Source organism: Pristiophorus japonicus, chromosome X (assembly GCF_044704955.1).
Source record: "Pristiophorus japonicus isolate sPriJap1 chromosome X, sPriJap1.hap1, whole genome shotgun sequence".
Lineage (NCBI taxonomy): Eukaryota > Metazoa > Chordata > Chondrichthyes > Pristiophoridae > Pristiophorus > Pristiophorus japonicus.
The window spans coordinates 36,524,919-36,544,789 of record NC_092010.1 but is presented as its reverse complement, the minus strand read 5'-3'; the positions used below and the strand labels follow the sequence as shown (position 1 = coordinate 36,544,789).

Below are 19,871 nucleotides of genomic sequence, written 5' to 3'. Positions count from 1 at the left end.
ACCAAATGGGAGCGGAATTCCTGGGGGGGAGGGAGGGAGAAAGAGGGAGGGAGGGAGAAAGAGGGAGGGAGGGAGAAAGAGGGAGGGAGGGAGAAAGAGGGAGGGAGGGAGAAAGAGGGAGGGAGGGAGAAAGAGGGAGGGAGGGAGAAAGAGGGAGGGAGGGAGAAAGAGGGAGGGAGGGAGAAAGAGGGAGGGAGGGAGAAAGAGGGAGGGAGGGAGAAAGAGGGAGGGAGGGAGAAAGAGGGAGGGAGGGAGAAAGAGGGAGGGAGGGAGAAAGAGGGAGGGAGGGAGGGAGAAAGAGGGAGGGAGGGAGGGAGAAAGAGGGAGGGAGGGAGGGAGAAAGAGGGAGGGAGGGAGGGAGAAAGAGGGAGGGAGGGAGGGAGAAAGAGGGAGGGAGGGAGGGAGAAAGAGGGAGGGAGGGAGGGAGAAAGAGGGAGGGAGGGAGAAAGAGGGAGGGAGGGAGGGAGAAAGGGAGAAAGAGGGAGGGAGGGAGGGAGAAAGAGGGAGGGAGGGAGGGAGAAAGAGGGAGGGAGGGAGGGAGAAAGAGGGAGGGAGGGAGGGGAGAGAGAGGGAGAGAGAGGGAGAGAGGGAGAGCTAGGAGGAGAAGGCAGGTGAATGAAGGAGATAACAACCATGGATTGTGACTTGTATGTTATTGCACCTCACCATGTGCATAAGGTGTACATTTCAAGCTGTTAATGCGTCAGTGACATTGAATGCGCACTGTAAACCTAGCCTTGCTAGACCATGCGGTGAACTTGGGACACCAAGTATAACAGTTAGAAAGCAAAAGCCAGCCAATCCGGAGATATTGCAATACACTTAAACTACCTGTAATGACAAACCGTTTATAATGTCTACCCAAGTCCCCATCATAACTCACAATGTTTAACCTTGTAGTGGCGTTACCATAGGTGTATTAATAAAGTAGGATTAGTTCATGTATTTTCATGCCCGAGTTCATTGTTGGAAGATGCTCGGAGAATGGAACTTAAATCACTCCACCCAATGTGTCCCGCACTTGGTTTGTGCAACTGTTTATTTCAGCGAAATTTTAGGCATCTATAAACCTTAGAGGTATGTGATTGAAATTCAGTCCAGTCTGTATACGTATCGTCAGATAAAAATTGATCCACAGTATTTAAACTAAATATGGGATGGAGGGGCATGCACCATTATTGACATGGCTCTCTCTGTCTCAGTCTAGAGAGTTAGGAGAAAGCCCCACCTACAACACTTACATCCTACCACTGGGGGTGCCACTCAACAAGGCACCAACCCACACGCGCTGGATTTTGAAAGCATACTCCAATATCGGCTAGTCATTTGATATTAATCGTCGCTAAATATTTACTTGTTCAACATAGTGGTGTTTGAGATTGGCGGACCTCCTGTACTTGCAGCCCTTCAAGATAGAAAAATGATAACCCTGCCCTTCTGAACGGCTGGTTGTTACAGTTCAAGGACTTTACTGTGGAATAAGTTACATTCTTTTAGCTGCCTTTAGACATTATAAAGCACTCTGTTATAGTGCTATAAATCACAAGGCTATTGAATTGTGACTCTTGCCTTGTAAGTGACAATATGGCGCATTCATTATTGCACATATCTCGCTTACAACACATGGATTCAAGCCCCATTCCAGGAACTGGAGGACATAAATCTAGGCTGAGGGAGCGCTGCACTGTTAGAGGCACCGTCTTTTGGATGAGACGTTAAACCGAGATCCCGTCTGCTCTCTCAGGTGGACGTAAAAGATCCCATGGCACTATTGAGAAGAGCAAGGGAGTTATCCCTGGTGCCCTGGCCAATATATTTATCCCTCAATCAGCAGAACAAAAAAAAACAGATTATCTGGTCATCATCACATTGCTGTCTGTGGGAGCTTGCTGTGCATAAATTGGCTGCCGCATTTCCCGCAATACAACAGTGGTACAGTTTTGGTCTCCTAACTTGAGGAAGGACATTCTTGCTATTTTGAGGGAGTGCAGCGAAGGTTCACCAAACAGATTCCCGGGAAGGCGGGACTGACATATCAAGAAAGACTGGATCAACTGGGCTTGTATCCACTGGAGTTTAGAAGAATGAGAGGGGATCTCATAGAAACGTTTACAATTCTGACGGGGTTAGACAGGTTAGATGCAGGAAGAATGTTCCCAATTTTTGGGAAGTCCAGAACCAGGGGTCACAGTCTAAGGATAAGGGGTAAGCCATTTAGGACCGAGATGCGGAGGAACTTCTTCACCCAGAGAGTGGTGAACCTGTGGAATTCTCTACCACAGAAAGTTGTTGAGGCCAATTCACTAAATATATTCAAAAAGGAGTTAGATGAGGTCCTTACTGCTAGGGGGGTCAAGGGGTATGGCGAGAAAGCAGGAATGGGGTACTGAAGTTGAATGTTCAGCCATGAACTCATTGAATGGCGGTGCAGGCTAGAAGGGCCGAATGGCCTACTCCTGCACCTATTTTCTATGTTTCTATGTTTCTATGAGATGAGGAGAAACTTCTTCACCCAGAGTGGTGAACCGGTGGAATTCTCTACCACAGAAAGTTGTTGAGGCCAATTCACTAAATATATTCAAAATGGAGTTAGAGATGTAGTCCTTACTACTAGGGGGATCAAGGGGTATGGCGAGAAAGCAGGAATGGGGTACTGAAGTTGCATGTTCAGCCATGAACTCATTGAATGGCGGTGCAGGCTCGAAGGGCCGAATGGCCTACTCCTGCACCTAGTTTCTATGGGTCCAAGTTTCCACAGGATAAAAAACGGGCGCCCCTCCGAACTGGGCGCCCGTTTTTCACGCCTAAAACGGCGCCAGAAAAAAAACGCGCTATTCGAGCGCTTTGCAGCTCCTTGTCTGTTTGGCGCGGCGCCCAGGGGGGGGCGGAGCCTACACTCGCGCCGATTTTGTAAGTGGGAGGGGGTGGGTACTATTTAAATTAGTTTTTTTCCTGCCAGCAACGCTGCGCGTGCGCGTTGGAGCGTTCGCACAGTGTGAAGGAAACATTGGCACTCGGCCATTTTTGTAGTTCTTTGTAGCTGTTTAATTTTTGAACATTTTTTAATAAAAGCACATTGCCATCAGCACATCAGCACTGAGGCTTCTTGCAGCCTTCTCACTGTCTCCTTCCCCTCCCCACCCTCCACGGCAACAAACCGCTGTCTCCTTCCCCTCCCTCCCCTCCACGGCAACAAACCGCTGTCTCCTTCTCCTCCCTCCCCTCCACGGCAACAAACCGCTGTCTCCTTCCCCTCCCTCCCCTCCACGGCAACAAACGGCGGTTTCCTTCCCCACCCCCCGCGGCAACGAACGATGGCTGAAGCACTTTCACACCAGGGGGCAGAGGAAACGTTTCAAGGACACCCTCAAAGCCTCCTTGATAAAATGCAACATCCCCACCAACACCTGGGAGTCCCTGGCCAAAGACTGCCCTAAGTGGAGGAAGTGCATCCGGGGGGGTGCTAAGCACCGAGTCTCGTCGCCGAGAGCATGCAGAAAACAAGCACAGGCAGCGGAAAGAGCGTGCGGCAAACCTGTCCCACCCATCCTTTCCCTCAACGACTATCTATCCCACCTGTGACAAGGACTGTAATTCCCATATTGGACTGTTCAGTCACCTAAAAACTCACAGAGTGGAAGCAAGTCGATTTCGAGGGACTGCCTATGATGATGATTACCTACTATACATACAGTTAGTAATCCTAAAGTCACTAAGATTTAACTTGAGACTCTCTCGGTCAGTAAATGCATTGTCTGCTGTGAAACACCAGGGTCAGGTTCAACCCCTGGTCTGTGTTGTCAGTTGATCCCAGCCAGGGAAGTGGTGGGCACTGCAATTTCCCTCAGCATTCCTGGGTGAGGAAGGGGGCAGGGCTTAAAACCCAGCCAGGATTCCTGCTCATCCTAATCTAAATGACCCATTGCTGGAATGTGAATGTGTGGTAACCAGGCAATGAGCAGATCAGGCTCGGCTGCAATGCTTTCACAGTTGGCCAAACATTACATTGGATTACATTGGATATACAGCACAGAAACAGGCCATTTGGCCCAACCAATCTATGCCAGCGTTTATGCTCCACTCGAGCCTCTTCCAGTCTTTCTTCATCGATCAGCATAACCCTCTATTCCATTCTCCCTCATATGCTTATCTCATCAGCATCATCATAGGCAGTCCCTTGGGGTTGAGGATGACTTGCTGCCACACTAAAAATGAGGACTCGGGTGACTGATGAACTAATTTTAAACGGTGGAAGATGCCTGTGCGTGAATTCTTTTAACATGGAGTGGCCGTTGCACACCAGCCACCACACGGGCTTGACGGAGCAAGGTCTTGGTCCAGTGGCAAGGGGATCCAAGACGACTGGAGACCATACTCCATCGCATGTGCCAATACAGACACACAAACTCAAACATACTCCTACTGTCCTCCTTCCTTCCCACAGGACCTCGCTCTACATGGAATTCATAGCAGGCAATATGAGCTTCACAACCTCACAGCCTCGCAGCCTCGCTATTGGCCCGTGCTGCGCCTTCCCTTACTTATCTAGCCTCCCATTAAATGCATCGATACTATTCGCTGCAACCACTCCCTGTGGTAGAGAGTTCCACATTTTCACCACACTCTGGCTAGTTTGCCAACACTCAATTAGTATTACCTGGGGCTGCTGCCACCCATGGAACCGTAGCCCAGGATGAGTAAATACCGATTGTGTGTGTGGGGAGCCAGGGGGGGGTAAAGAGCAAGCTTATACACCCGTTTCAAAATGCAGTCATTTAAGATTAAGGAAGCAACTTCAGAGGATTGCTCAAAGCTTGCCATTTCTGAAATACCATTATGCCGTACTCAATCCCAAGAAATTAATAGCATCACTGAGAAAAAAGCCGATTCAGTAGGCAAGAACCCTCCCACCTCAATACTCGCATCCTCTGCAGCGTCACTCCATGGGTCAACAGAAGATGCATATTGCAGGATAAGCCAGTAGGCAGCAATTCTCTCTTGCCTTATTCAGAGAGATTTTTGGTGAAGAAAGACAGTGCAGAAAAGAATTGGAAGAATTCTCTCCCTCTTTCCTTCCCCACCACCCCAACCAAAAAAAAATTGTTACAGATGGGACATAAACATCTCCAAATGGGGGCTCCAACATTCTACACTACACTTACAGGGCTCTCATATTCAGAACTGCCCCAATACACTGCACAATGCTGTATCCCATTAACTCAAGCCAACAGGGATACTTAACCCAATTGGACTAAATCACTATACCTGGGGATTTGCTTGCTGTACAAACAGCAGAAGTCAGTCTGTGTTCTTAATTCCAGGATCCTGCCCATTATATTTGGTAGGCAGACGCACTTAAAAATCACACCCTCCCAAAACTTAAAATATCTTCTCTACCCTCCCTTTCTTTCCTCCCAGTTTGCTCTCTTGAAAGAGTCAAGCCTTGCTGGGATACAGTGCCGTAGATGCTTGCCTAGATAGTAGATATTGGCAAGTTCTTTCATTGTAGGCACATCACAAGCTCAGTCCTGTCCTCGCCAAACATGCATTTTGCAGCAGAGCTCGCTGAATAGCAACCAGGAGTTGGTAACCCGAGCTGATTTTTTGGGGGGTTTCCTTCTACCTAGCCCAGGGACAATAGAGCATTTGTAGTGCCCACCACTGCCCTGTTAACTTTGCACAAACCAGGGATCAAACCTACAGCCTTCCAATGTGCATGGTTCAGTACCACAGCAGTGTCATTGAGCCACCGAGCAAGCAGTTGGATAGGATGGCAATAACAGGAAATCTTTAAAAAATATATTTGCATTTGAGCAAATAATATTAGAACGGTTTTAAAAAAAAACACACAAGTTACTATTGAGACACACTGCAGCTTAAACAGAACTTACAAAACATTCAAAAATTCAAATAGGGGCCCCAGGAACAGCACTCAAATAGAAACCAAAGACCTCTACATGCCAATCTCCCATATTAACTTTCCTTTTGTAAGCACTCTGAAATCAAGGCCACTTGGAGACTGCATTCGATATCTAAAAGGGAAGGTAATCAGACTTTGCACGTTTAGAGGCAAGTGCAGAGCAGATGGCAGTAAGTGTCCAACACACCTGCCGTAATTCTCATGACTTTGAATGTATCGGTACTTACTGAGGAAGGTACAATACACAGCACCAACCAATATCCTGTTGCCACGGACCACCAAGGCAATAGTTCCCCATCTAAGATGCCACAGGGAGTTCGCAACTTTTGGCCAGAACTCCAGACCATCCTCCTACACCAACTCGTAGCTGATCAGAGTGGAAAAAAAGCTCAGAGAGTCGGTTACCCACTCAGAAAAAGTGAATGGCCCAAAGGAACACTAAAAAACCTATTATAAAACACAATTATTTCAAGATAGATGCTATGCTAATTGAGGTTTGATCAGTTCATAGAATCATGGAGTAGTACAGCACAGATGGAGGCCATTCAGCCCATCGAGTCTGCACCAGCTCTTTCAAGCAATCCCCCCACTCTTTCCCCATATACCTGCAATTTTTTCTCAAGTATTTATCCAATTGTCTTTTGAAGGCTACTATTGAAACTGTTTCCACCATCAGTTCTGTTTATTATTTCCAATAAAAGTTCACATTATAGCGCAATTGCCTGAATTGTTACCCTGTCGGATCCATTATTTAGCCACAAACACACTTGGCTGCGAAGTGTGTGGAAGGACTGCTTCAATAATCACAGCACTTGCTGGACACACTTTCCCCTCGGGCCCTCCCACTTCTCACTGACAGATGGCTGCAGAGATCGACAGCGCTGGCGCGCCAATGGTGAGCGCGCGCGCAAGGCGCAGCTGACAACGGCGGAGCCGGAGCCAGCCAATCAGCGTCCCCCGCACCGCCAAAAGGGGGCGGGGCCTGGGCTGGGCTCCCGCAAACGTGCCGCTGGGGAGCTCCGATTGACCGCGGCGTGCTGTCAGTCACGGCGCGCTCTCCCTTCCCCCCACATCCCCTCATCTCGTCCCTCACCTCTCGAACGCCAGGCGGACGACGAAGATGCCAATGGCCAGCGGAAAGGCGAGGAACAAGTCGCCGGCTTGAGGGTACTCGGCGCCGTCCGTGTTCTTCAGGTCGGCCCAGGTGACGTTGTGAGGAAGCCAGAAGCGCTCGTTCCAGAACCAGGCGGCGAAGCCGGCCATGTTGGGAGGGGAATGAGGCGAGTTTGCGCTCCTCTTCTTTCTCGCACTCCCGTTTCTCCCAGGCGGGGCGGCGCCGAACTGCCTAATAACCACAGGCTGACGTCACCGATAGCGGGCCCTGCCCTTTTCACATCACGTCATTCAGGGCGAAGAGTGCTGCAAATGGAGCAAGGCTGTGTCACGGTGCAATATATATTATAATAAGGCATTGTTGAGGCACCACTAGCAGTCCCTGCAAGAACTTTAACTATTCATAAGCAAGGCGATCTATCATGCAATCCAGACAAAGTGTTATTAATGCTGCACCGCCACTTGTGACAATATCAATACATTATTCAAGCAAGAACCTTCCAATAACTGGTCCAAAGACCCCCTAACTTAATTTTCCTTTAATGTCACAAGCTACGCTACACAACGCATTCACAAGAACAGCCAATCTTCTGTGGACTGGAAAGACACGATGACTGATTCTGAGATTGGCAATCAATCTGAAAAAATTGACAGATTATTGTTGTGCGAGGTGTAATCTAATTCAGGGACAAAAGTATATAATAAAACCACAAAACAAATTAAATGTTACACGATTGAAAATGTCATGAAGCTTTAATTTCTGTAAAATACTGTGTGTGGTATCTGACTTACAGGATCTTCCACACTTGTGAAAGAACTTCCACAACGCACCACAGTCAACAGGAGATCAGCTTATTCAAAGTATTGGCCCAGCAAACTTAGCTACATTACACTTGGTCCCTTCATCCAAGTCATTAATATAGATTGTAAATAGTTGAGGACCTAGCACCGATCCTTGCGGCACCTCACTAGTCACTGTTTGCCAACCGGAAAATGACCCATTTATCCCGACTCTGTTTTCTGTTATTTAAGCAATCCTCTATCCATGCTAATATATTACCCCCAACCCCGTGAGCTTTTATCTTGTGCAATAACCTCTTATGTGGCACCTTATCGAAATATTCTGGAAATCCAAATACACCACATCCCCTGGTTCCCCCTTATCCACCCTGCTCGCTACATCCTCAAAGAACTCCAGCAAATTTGTCAAACATGATTTCCCTTTCATAAAACCATTCTGACTCTGCTTGATTGAATGATGCTTTTCCAAATGTCCCGCCACTGCTTCCTTAATAATGGACTCCAGCATTTTCCCAACGACAGATGTCAGGCTAACTGGTCTATAGTTTCCTGCTTTTTGTCTGCCTCCTTTTTTAAATAGGGGCGTTACATTTGCGGTTTTCCAATCTGCTGGGACCGCCCCAGAATCCAGGGAATTTTGGTAAATTACAACCAATGCATCCACTATCTCTGTAGTCACTTCTCTTAAGACCCCAGGATATAAGCCATCAGGTCCAGGGGATGTGTCCGCCTTTAGTCCCATTATTTTACCTAGTACTACTTCATTAGTGCTAGTGATTGTATAAAGTTCCTCCCTACCTATAGTCCCTTGATTATCCACTATTGGGATGTTCTTAGTGTATTTTACTGTGAAGACCGATACAAAATATTTGTTCAACGTCTCTGCCATTTCCCTGTTCTCCATTATTAATTCCCCAGTCTCATCCTCCAGGGGACCAACATTTACTTCAGTCACTCTTTTCCTTTTTATGTATCTGTAGAAACTCTTACGATCTGTTTTTATATTTTGTGCTCGTTTACTTTCATAGTCTATCTTCCCTTTCTTAGAGTTTTAAGAGTTTTAAAATACACTTAAAACATAAAAAATAAAATTTAAAAAACACATTTTATTTTTAAAAACCCTGCCCACTACGTTAAATTTATTTTAAACCATAATTTTAAAAACTTTTTTAAAACTCAATAAATATCTTTGAGAAATTTTTTTTTCTAACTTTAATTTCAATTAATTTTAATTATGTGAGATGTGTTTTATATTTTTTATTTGGTATTATTGTGGATTTTTTTCTCTCAATAGCAATGAGAACTCGTAGATACGGAGTTCCCATTGCTAGTAAAGAGGCATATGAAAGCATGGGCCTTACGCTTAACATCCGTAAGACAAAGGTCCTCCACCAGCCTGTCCTCGCCGCACAGCACTGCCCTCCAATCACCAAGATTCACGGCGCGGCCTTCGACAACGTGGACCATTTCCCATATCTCGGGAGCCTCTTATCAACAAAGGCAGACATTGATGCGGAGATTCAACATCGCCTCCAGTGCGTCAGTGCAGCCTTCGGCCATCTGAGGAAACCTGAAGACCTGGCCCTCAAATCTACCAGCAAGCTCATGGTCTACAGGGCTGTAATAATACCCGCCCTCCTGTATGGATCTGAGACATGGACGATGTATAGAAGGCACCTCAAGTCGCTGGAGATGTATCACCAACGATGTCTCCGAAAGATCCTGCAAATCCCCTGGGAGGACAGGCGCACCAACATCAGTGTCCTTGCCCAGGCTAACATTCCCAGTATTGAAGCACTGACCACACTCGATCAGCTTCGCAGGGCAGGCCACATAGTTCGCATGCCAGATACGAGACTCCCTAAGCAAATGCTTTATGCGGAGCTCCTTCATGGTAAACGAGCCAAAGGTGGGCAGCGGAAGCGTTACAAGGACACCCTCAAAGCCTCCCTGGTAAAGTGCGACATCACCACTGACACCTGGGAGACCCTGGCCGAAGACCGCCCGAGGTGGAGAAAGTGCATCCGGGAGGGCGTTGAATTCTTCGAGTCTCAACGCAAAGAGCGTGAAGAGGTCACGTGCAGATAGTGGAAGATGAGTGCGGCAAAACAGCCCCACCCACCCCTTCCCCCGACGAATGTCTGTCCCACCTGTGACGGTCTGTGGCTCTTGTATCGGACTGTTCAGCCACCAGAGAACTCACTTTGGGAGTGGAAGCAAGTCTTCCTCGATTCCGAAGGACTGCCTATGATGAAGATGATGTAATTGAGAATACTTTACCGGATTGGTTGAGCAGTCACACGTGACTGCATCTTCCGCGTGGGAACCTGGAGGACAGGAGCGCGCTGCGCAGCGCGGGAAGAGAAAGCCTCCCCACTGGAATCCCACGCTTCTCCGGGACCACCAGGTACTTTCGGAAAAATTCTCCGGTCGGAGGCGTTCGTCCGAAAGAAGCCTTTGACCGGAATTTCAGGGCCATTGGCCTAGAAATTCCGGTCGAGGGCTTCCCGCAGGCGATCGACAGAAAATGTTGAAAAAGATGCGCACCTACCTGGTCATGCTGCGCACACCAGCGATCCCGGTCCTGAGGCCTCCTCTCCCTGCGCATCGGAGCGCATGCACATCAGGACGTCTGTAAGCTGGAGCTGGAGTCACATGGCACAGGGTAGCCAATCCAGGTACAGTATTTTCTCATTCATAATAATGGGAACTCCATAAGTAGGAATTCTTATTATGATTGAGAAACACCACCCCAAACACCCAAAACACAAATAAAATAGAAAAAATACACCACATATTTAAGATTAATTTAAATTAAAGTTAGATTATCTCCAACCTCCCTTTCCTCTCCAAAATCCTTGAACGTGCTGTCGCCTCCCACATCCATACCAATCTTTCCCGCAACTCCATGTTTGATCCTCCTCCAATCAGGTTTCTGCCCCACCACAGTACCAAAACGGCTCTCATCAAAGTCACAAATTACATACTCTGCAACTATGACCGTGGTAAACTATCCCTTCTCATCCTTCTCGACCTGTCTGCAGCCTATGACATGGTTGACCGCACGATCCTCTTCCAATGCTTCTCCTCCGTCGTCCAACTGAATGGGACTGCATTCACCTAGTTTGCACTCTTGCCTATCCAGTCGTAGCCAGAGAATCTCCTGCAATGATTTCTCTTCCCACTCCCGCACCATTACCTCTGGAGTGCCCAAGGATCTATCCTTGGCCCCCTCCTATTTCTCATCTACAAGCTGCCCCTCGACGACATAATTCGAAGACACAACGTCAGATTCCACATGTAGGCTGACTGGACCCAACTCTTCCTCTCTACCACCTCTTTCGACCACTTCACTGCATCTGTATGGTCAGACTGTTTATCCGCCATCCAGTCCTAGATGAGTCGAAATTTCCGCCAATTAAATATTGGGAAGACCAAAAGCCATTGTCTTTAGCTCTCGCCACAAACTCCGTTTCGTAGCCACCAATTCCATTCCCCTCTCTGGCCACTGTCTCACAACCAGACTGTTCACAACCTTGGCATCCTATTCGACCCAGAGCAGAGCTTTCAAACCCATATCCTCTCCATCACAAAGACCGCCTACTTCTAGCGACATAACATTGTCCATTTCCACCCCTGCCTCAACCTATCTGCTGTTGAAATCCTTGTCCGTGCTTTTGTTACCTCCAGACTTGATTATTTCAATGTTCTTTTGTATCTACAGCTGACTAGCTTAGAACAATATCCTCCAAATGAATCTTGTTCATATGTGTTTTTAATTAAGTTTGAAAGGGAAGGGTAATGTGAAGCATGACAATAGGTTCATTTTCATACAATGTGGGGAAGTTGTGAAGTAAATGGTGATTAATCTATAGGTTATAATTTAGCCTACTTCTTAATAGGCTTTATTTGGGTGACTGCAAACCTCAGCTTCCATGGTCAAGCCCATGTTTGCTATGAACTGAGACTTGACATTATGTACAAAATATCTTTGAAAGCGTTGCTCTAAGATGAATAATGAGCCCTTCCACTATTCGGGTGTGCACCAGAAATATCGTCTGCCCACCTGTGCTCAATTCTTTCTGAACTAGTGTAAAACACCATGCTGACAGACAATGAAACTCAGGCTAAAAGTACTAAATATTATTTATTAAACGCGAGTAAAATTATACAGAAGCAAAAATAAATCAGACTTAAAAGAAAATGCTTAATTCTCACTGTTTTGCATGAACCCAACGTTTTTGAGTGTTTTTTTACATTAGTATCATCATTATGCTCACGGTGTCTTGTATCACCACAGCGATCTGTACATGTGATGGATCTGTGTGAACTGAACTAATGAAATGTTGCCATGTTTATCCCCAGATGAAGGCAGCTTCTGGCTACAAAACTGTCGATCAAGATAGATTTCAAAGGCAGTCTCTACGTTATCTGGCTAAAGTAATTTGCATATCATCAGGACAAAGTAAAACTGTGAAAACCACACCAGCAGGGCTTCCAGGTGGGACTGCTATTATAAATAACATCTTTGTTGTTCCCCAACAGGCAGCACACACCAGTGAGAGGTTGTAGGCATATCTGTATTATAAAATCAGTGGAGGGGGACAGCCCCAGGTATAAATTTGCACACTTTTGCCTTGACTGTAAGTATAAGCAATTAACAACCCTGTCATCCGTATTAACTAGTTCTATCCTGCGGGTGAGCTTTGCGTCTACCTAACAATTGTTAGCTCACACAAAGAGCTCAGTCCTAAGTATCCATGCCTGCCTGTGGGAAACTACAGATTAACCCATCCATTTTGCAATAAATTAGCTGTGATTTGATTAGCTATCGTTGAAAGGGCTACTGGGGCAATCTCAGTCATAGGAGAAAATTCCCAGGCAATTAAACATTGCAATGACCAGACAGAATTACATATTTCAGTCAGAACTATAAGAACATAAGAAATAGGAGCAGGAGTAGGCCATACAGCCCCTCGAGCCTGCTCCGCCATTTAATACGATCATGGGCTCAGGTCCACTTCCCTGCCCGCACATAGAAACATAGAAAATAGGTGCAGGAATAGGCCATTTGGCCCTTCGAGCCTGCACCACCATTCAATATGATCATGGCTGATCATGCACTTCAGTACCCCATTCCTGCTTTCTCTCCATACCCCTTGATCTCTTTAGCCGTAAGGGCCACATCTAACTTCCTTTTGAATATATCTAACGAACTGGCCTCAACAAATTTCTGTGGTAGAGAATTCCACAGGTTCACAACCCATAACCCCTTAGTCCCTTATCAGTTAAGAAACTGTCTATCTCTGTCTTAAATTTATTCAATGACCCAGCTTCCAAGGCTCTCTTGAGGCAGCGAATTCCACAGATTTACAACCTTGAGAGATTTGTATCCATACACATATAGAAGAGCAGTAGTAAACCCCTTTTAGCTCGTAGTTTACAGAAACCAATTTAACTTTGCCCAGTCTACTCATCGTGAGCAATGCCGTGGGAGATCCATTGATGCCATTAAAGAAAGATGGTGAGGCAAAAGTGTGTAAAGTGATACTTGGGGCTGTCTCCCCCAACAGATTATACCCCTTTTATAATCCTTGTTCTCCATTTCCTATTTGTACTGAGGGGTTGACTCACAGAACATGGCAACACTGAAACAGCTGCAATTCTATGAGCATTGGCAGTTTGACACCCCGCCAGTACCTCATCCAAATGGCCACTCTGCATGTGTGAACCAAGACAACGGACGATAGGAAGCTATTCCACCACAGAAGGCTCCACAATCAAACCCGATCACGTCCTGACATGTCCAGAGTTCTGCCTTGCATGAGATTTTAAATCTCTGAATGAAACCATTTCACATTCATTTTTAGTTAGCCAAGCACTGCAAATTTTAAATGAATTAAGACTTTTGGGAAGAAAGCCTGAATTGGATCATATACTTAAGGAGGGATCACTAGGAATCGAGCAGGAGCAGGAGCCCTGATCTTTTCTTGCCCTTCCCAGCCCAAGGACTGTGAGGTTAATTGTAGCACTGATATCCCCAACTGATATCAGCTACCTCAGCAGAGCTTGGAAGTCAAGCATTGGATCTTCTTGATTGGAATGGCTCAGTTCTACACGTGCACTGCACTTCTCAACAGAGCCACTGGGGAGCTGAAGGCTATTTATCTTGTTGTGAAAAATGACTGGTGTTGTGTTTGCCTCCTCTGCGAGTTAGTTATATAAATCTAGCAGATTATGACATTAGAGGACCATCTGTGTAATGGGTATTTGTCATCAACCAATGTTAGCGTCCTCGACCAGGCCAACATTCCCAGTATCGAAGCACTGACCAAACTCGACCAGCTCTGCTGGGCGGGCCACATGATTCGCATGCCTGACACAAGACTCCCAAAGCAAGTGCTCTACTCGGAACTCCTACACGGCAGGCGAGCCCAAGGTGGGCAGAGGAAACGTTTCAAGGACACCCTCAAAGCCTCCTTGATAAAATGCAACATCCCCACCGACACCTGGGAGTCCCTGGCCAAAGACCGCCCTAAGTGGAGGAAGTGCATCCAGGAGGGCGCTGAGCACCTCGAGTCTCGTCGCCGAGAGCATGCAGAAAACAGGCGCAGGCAGCGGAAGGAGAGTGCGGCAAACCAGTCCCACCCACCCTTTCCTAACCTGAGGAAGGACATTCTTGCTATTGAGGGAGTGCAGCGAAGGTTCACCAGACTGATTCCCGGGATGGCGGGACTGACCTATCAAGAAAGACTGGATCAACTGGGCTTGTATTCACTGGAGTTCAGAAGAATGAGAGGGGACCTCATAGAAACGTTTAAAATTCTGACGGGGTTAGACAGGTTAGATGCAGGAAGAATGTTCCCAATGTTGGGGAAGTCCAGAACCAGAGGTCACAGTCTAAGGATAAGGGGTAAGCCATTTAGGACCGAGATGCGGAGGAACTTCTTCACCCAGAGAGTGGTGAACCTGTGGAATTCTCTACCACAGAAAGTTGTTGAGGCCAATTCACTAAATATATTCAAAAAGGAGTTAGATGAGGTCCTTACTACTAGGGGGATCAAGGGGTATGGTGAGAAAGCAGGAATGGGGTACTGAAGTTGCATGTTCAGCCATGAACTCATTGAATGGCGGTGCAGGCTAGAAGGGCCGAATGGCCTACTCCTGCACCTATTTTCTATGTTTCTATGTTTTCCTTCAACCACCTGTGACAGACACTGTAATTCCCGAAGTGGACTGTTCAGTCACCTAAGAACTCATTCGTGGAAGCAAGTCATAGAGTGGAAGCAAGTCTTCCTCGATTTCGAGGGACTGCCTATGATGATGATTTGTCATCAGAGGTACAAAACCAAAGGAACATAATCCGCCCATTATGACACCAGCAAATTCAATTCACAGAGCTGGAATCTTCAGAAAATGCAGAGGTGCAAAGTACTTTGTACACCTTATATAGAGAGTTGGCTGCGAGATTACATACTTCAGGAATTCTGATGCTGTCTTAAGGAGCTATTAGAATCCTGAGCTTGTATCACAACACACTCCCTGCCAACTGTCATTTTGTATCAGAAAATAATTCTTCCATAAAGATGCGTTATCGCATCGCTTTGAAACATCTCAAATCAGTTCACACACAATGGGGTCGAATTACACCGCGCTTCACCTGTCGTCAATAGGGCAGTAACGGCCGCAAGATGTATCAGTAGCCTTATATTGAAAAATATAAGATAATGAGGGGGCCCGACAAAGTGGATGCAGAGAGGATATTTCTTCTCATAGGGGAAACTAAAACTAGGGGACATAGTCTCGGAATAAGGGGCCGCCCATTTAAAACTGAGATGAGGAGGAATTTCTTCTCTGAGGGTTGTAAATCTGTGGAATTCTCTGCCCCAGAGAGCTGTGGAGGCTGGGTCTTTGAATATATTTAAGGCGGAGATAGACAGATTTTTGAGCGATAGGGGAATAAAGGATTATGGGGAGTGAGCAGGGAAGTGGAGGTGAGTCCATGATCAGATCAGCCATGATCTTAGTAAATGGCAGAGCAGGCTCGAGGGGCCGAATGGCCTACTTCTGCTCCTGTTTCTTATGTTCTTATTAAGACCTCAATGAATTACATTTAAAGCACAATAAAAGAAAGACTTGCATTTTCATAGCACCTTTCACGACCACCGGATGTCTCAAAGCGCTTTACAGCCAATGAAGTACTTTTGAAGGGTAGTCACTGTTGTAATGTAGGAAACGTGGCAGCCAATTTGCGTACAGCAAGCTCCCACAAACAGCAATGTAATAATGACCACATAATCTGTTAATGGTAAGTTGATTGAGGGATAAATATTGGCCAGGACACCGGGGATATCTCCCCTGCTCTTCTTCGAAATAGTGCCATGGGATCTTTTACATCCACCTGAGAGAGCAGACGGGGCCTCAGTTTAACATCTTATCTGAAAGACGACACCTCCGACAGTGCAGCGCTCCCTCAGCACTGCACTGGAGTGTCAGCCTAGATTTTTGTGCTCAAGTCTCTGGAGTGGGAGGAGTATCAACCTTCTGACTCAGAGGCGAGAGTGTTACCCACTGAGCCACAGCTGACACTACTGTTGTGCAGATAAACACTGCAGCTATTTTTGTGTACAGCAGGATCCCTTCAAACAGCAATGACTGAGTAATTTATTTTTCAGTGGTGATGGTTGAGATGAGAATGTTGGGCAGAATATGAAGAGAACTCCCTGCTCATTATCAAATAGTCCCATAGGATCCTTAAAGTTCACTTGAGTCATCAGAACTGGCAGACGGGGCCTCGGCTTAATGCTTCATCCAAAGGACGACACCTCCAACAGTGCAGCGGAGACCTCAGTATGGCACTGGAGCGTCAGCCTAGATTATGTGCTCGAGTCTCTGGAGTGGGACTGTAATGTACGCCCGTGAGTATGCTCACAGGTTTGTAGAGCTGTTGAGTTGGAAATGGCTTAGCCAGTCACGTGATGTTCACAAGACTGAATATAACCCCAGCAAGTTGGGTTCGGGGGATCCACAATGAGGTATGCAGTTGTGAGCCTGGTGGATGAACTGGTAATGTGTAGTGTGATTGTTAAACCTTTGCTAATAAACCGAACAGTTCTTAATAGCAATTTGTTACTATGAATTCTAAGCAAAGAACCCATGAGGCAAATAACTTTTAACCAAGAGTGCTACCAACTGAGCCAACCTGACATTATCAATATATCGTATGCTGACAAATAATTATGAATTAATAGTTGGCCAGCAAGTTGTTTGCCTGAGGTTCCTCTCGTCCCTTCAGCAAATTGAGGTTTGTTGTTGAAGATCAAATCAAACAATCAGGAACACAAATCCAGGAAGCATTGTGTTGAAAAACCCTCTGCTGTATGACAATCATGTGACAGGGAGGGCCTATAATACCAGGGAAGGTCTCGTATAATGTTCAAAAATATTATAAAAAGAATGACAGCCATTTGTTGCAGGGTATTAATAGGGCGAAAGGTTTAGGCATTGCACATAAATGTCAAGCGAACGATTTATCAATGTTACTGGAAACCCAAGATGTGTTACTGCCCTGAAATACATTCCTACATTTCCATAATGTAAACAATATTAAAAAGAGTTACAATTTGCAGAAGTAGTATGATATGCAGTACAAAAGAACTTTTTGTTCTTCTTCCCTCCCAAAGGCATTGACTAATGCAGTGTTACACTCCCATCTGTGCTTGCAGTTCCTTGAACCTCACCCAAGTGCCAATTCTTCATGTGTGAACCTAGACAATGATAGTCAACGAGCTATGAGATCACAGGAAGACCTCACAGCAGAGTCCAATTTTGTCAGCAACGAATGTCTACAGACACAGACTGCTAGCATGGGGTCAATGGATAACAATCAGGACCTGGCCAAATTTCCCCTCTCCCGAACTCAGGAATGCTGAACCATCAGAGGAGCTAGTTCACAATTTGATGGTAGATGCATTGCTTTCTAGTTTTCAGTCTTTTTCAATGATTGGAGTGCAGTCTTTTTCTACATAAACCACAGTGTTGGCAGGTAGAGATTTATTTTATCTTTCTGTGGGTTAAGGGGCTTCTAGGATAAGGGGTAGGCCATTTAGGACTGAGATGAGGAGAAACTTCTTCACTCAGAGAGTTGTTAACCTGTGGAATTCCCTGCATCAGAGAGTTGTTGATGCCAGTTCATTGGATATATTCAAGAGGGAGCTAGATATGGCCCTTACGGCTAAAGGGATCAAGGGGTATGGAGAGAAAGCAGGAATGGGGTACTGAAGTTGCATGATCAGCCATGATCTTATTGAATGGCGGTGCAGGCTCGAAGGGCCGAATGGTCTACTCCTGCACCTATTTTCTATGTTTCTATGATTTCCTTTATTTGTCAATTTTTCCTCCCCTCGAATATTCTTTGTCAAAAATAAAAGTGTGGGGAACTCTTTCCCTTATACTTTGGGAAAGTAAAATATAATGAATCTGGCATTTGAGGTTCGAGTATTTCCAGACACAAGATAAAATAATAATGTCATTATTTTTCTTGTGACTCGTCAGGAAGTGACATCATAGGTGAATTACAAAAAACCAAATAACGAATTCCTTGCTTCACTGATGTTTTCTTTTATTCTTCCTGCTTGTCAGCTGTGGCTCAGTGGGTAGGACCCTTGCCTCTGAGTCAGGAGGTCTGTGGGTTCAAATCTCACTCCAGAGACTTGAGCACAAAAATCTAGGCTGACACCCCACTGCGGTGCTGAGGGAGTGCTGCAGTGTCGGAGGTGCTGCCTTTCAGATGAGAGATTAAACCAAGGCCCCGTCTGCTCTCTCAGGTGGACATAAAAGATCCCATGGCACTATTTCAAAGAAGAGCAGGGGAGTTATCCCCGGTGTCCTGGGCCAATATTTATCCCTCTATCAACATCACTAAAACAGATTATCTGGTCATTATCACATTGTTGTTTGTGGGAGCTTGCTGTGCGCAAATTGGCTGCTGCATTTCCTACATTACAACAGTGAATACGCTTCAAAAAAAGTACTTCATTGGCTGTAAAGTGCTTTAAGACAGCCAGTGATCATGAAAAGCGCTATATAAATCAGTCTTTTTCTTTTTGTTATCCTCAATGCAGTAGACTTTTGATAGACTTAGGTAATATGTAGATTGTTGTAAACCTCCAGACTTTGTCTGATTACTCCTATATATTTTTAATTAATTACATTATTCAAAATATTGTTTGGTTATCAAATATATAAAGCGATTTCAAATCAAATTCTTCTTCCACATTATTTTATGAAGCCAAGAACTGAAAGTGTTTGGATATATGAAGAAGACCAGTGCCCTCTAATGGTTGGTAAGGTGGAAAGGTCATTAAACTGGATCAGGCCCTATAATTGGATCGGCGGTTGTTAAGGTCTTCAGATGGTAACTGAGCAACAACAGTTATCATCAAAACAAAAAAAAAAAAAATTTTTAACCAACCAGATGTTCATTTATTGCAGGCAGTCGATTTTGCAAACTGAAATTAGCACATTATCTATAATTAGGAGTAAGTATGGTTTTAAGCCATATTCAAGGTCTCCAAAACACAGTCTTGTGGTTGGTTATCCTGTTCAAATAAACCAAACCCATAAGACTGCCTAAGGATGGAACCAAGGGTACATTAGTGGTTATGTTACTGGAATAGTAATTTAGAAGCCTGGACTAATGATCCAGAGTTATGAATTCAAATCCCACCACAGCAACTGAGGAATTTAAATTCAGTTAATTAAATAAATCTGGAATAAAAAACTACTATTCGTACCATGTAACTACCGGATTGTTGTAAAAACCCATCTGGTTCACAAATGTCCTTGAGGGAAGGAAATCTGCCGTCCTTACCTGGTCTGGCCAATGTGTGACTCCAGACCCATAGCAACGTGGTTGACTCTTAGCAAGCCATTCAGTTGTACCAAACTGCGATAAAGTATTTCCTTCACCAAACGGACTGCAGCGGTTCAAGAATGTGACTCACCAACATTTTCTCAAGGGCAATCAGGAATGGTC

General features: G+C 45.6%; 2 protein-coding genes across 2 annotated transcripts in view; one reads left to right on the top strand and one right to left on the bottom strand.

The window, feature by feature from the left end:
• The window catches only part of LOC139240988 (ceramide synthase 6-like), a 108,725-nt gene extending 101,400 nt beyond the window's left edge, over positions 1 to 7,325 (bottom strand). The window contains exon 1 of the mRNA XM_070869640.1: positions 7,013 to 7,325. Coding sequence (XP_070725741.1) covers positions 7,013 to 7,183 — 171 coding nt within the window. The 5' untranslated portion in view covers positions 7,184 to 7,325. The remainder of the gene's footprint in view (positions 1 to 7,012) is intronic.
• The window catches only part of LOC139240985 (STE20/SPS1-related proline-alanine-rich protein kinase-like), a 102,804-nt gene continuing 89,897 nt past the window's right edge, over positions 6,965 to 19,871 (top strand). Inside the window, exons 1-3 of the mRNA XM_070869634.1 lie at positions 6,965 to 7,200; positions 12,200 to 12,335; positions 16,510 to 16,752. Coding sequence (XP_070725735.1) covers positions 16,713 to 16,752 — 40 coding nt within the window. The 5' untranslated portion in view covers positions 6,965 to 7,200; positions 12,200 to 12,335; positions 16,510 to 16,712. The remainder of the gene's footprint in view (positions 7,201 to 12,199; positions 12,336 to 16,509; positions 16,753 to 19,871) is intronic.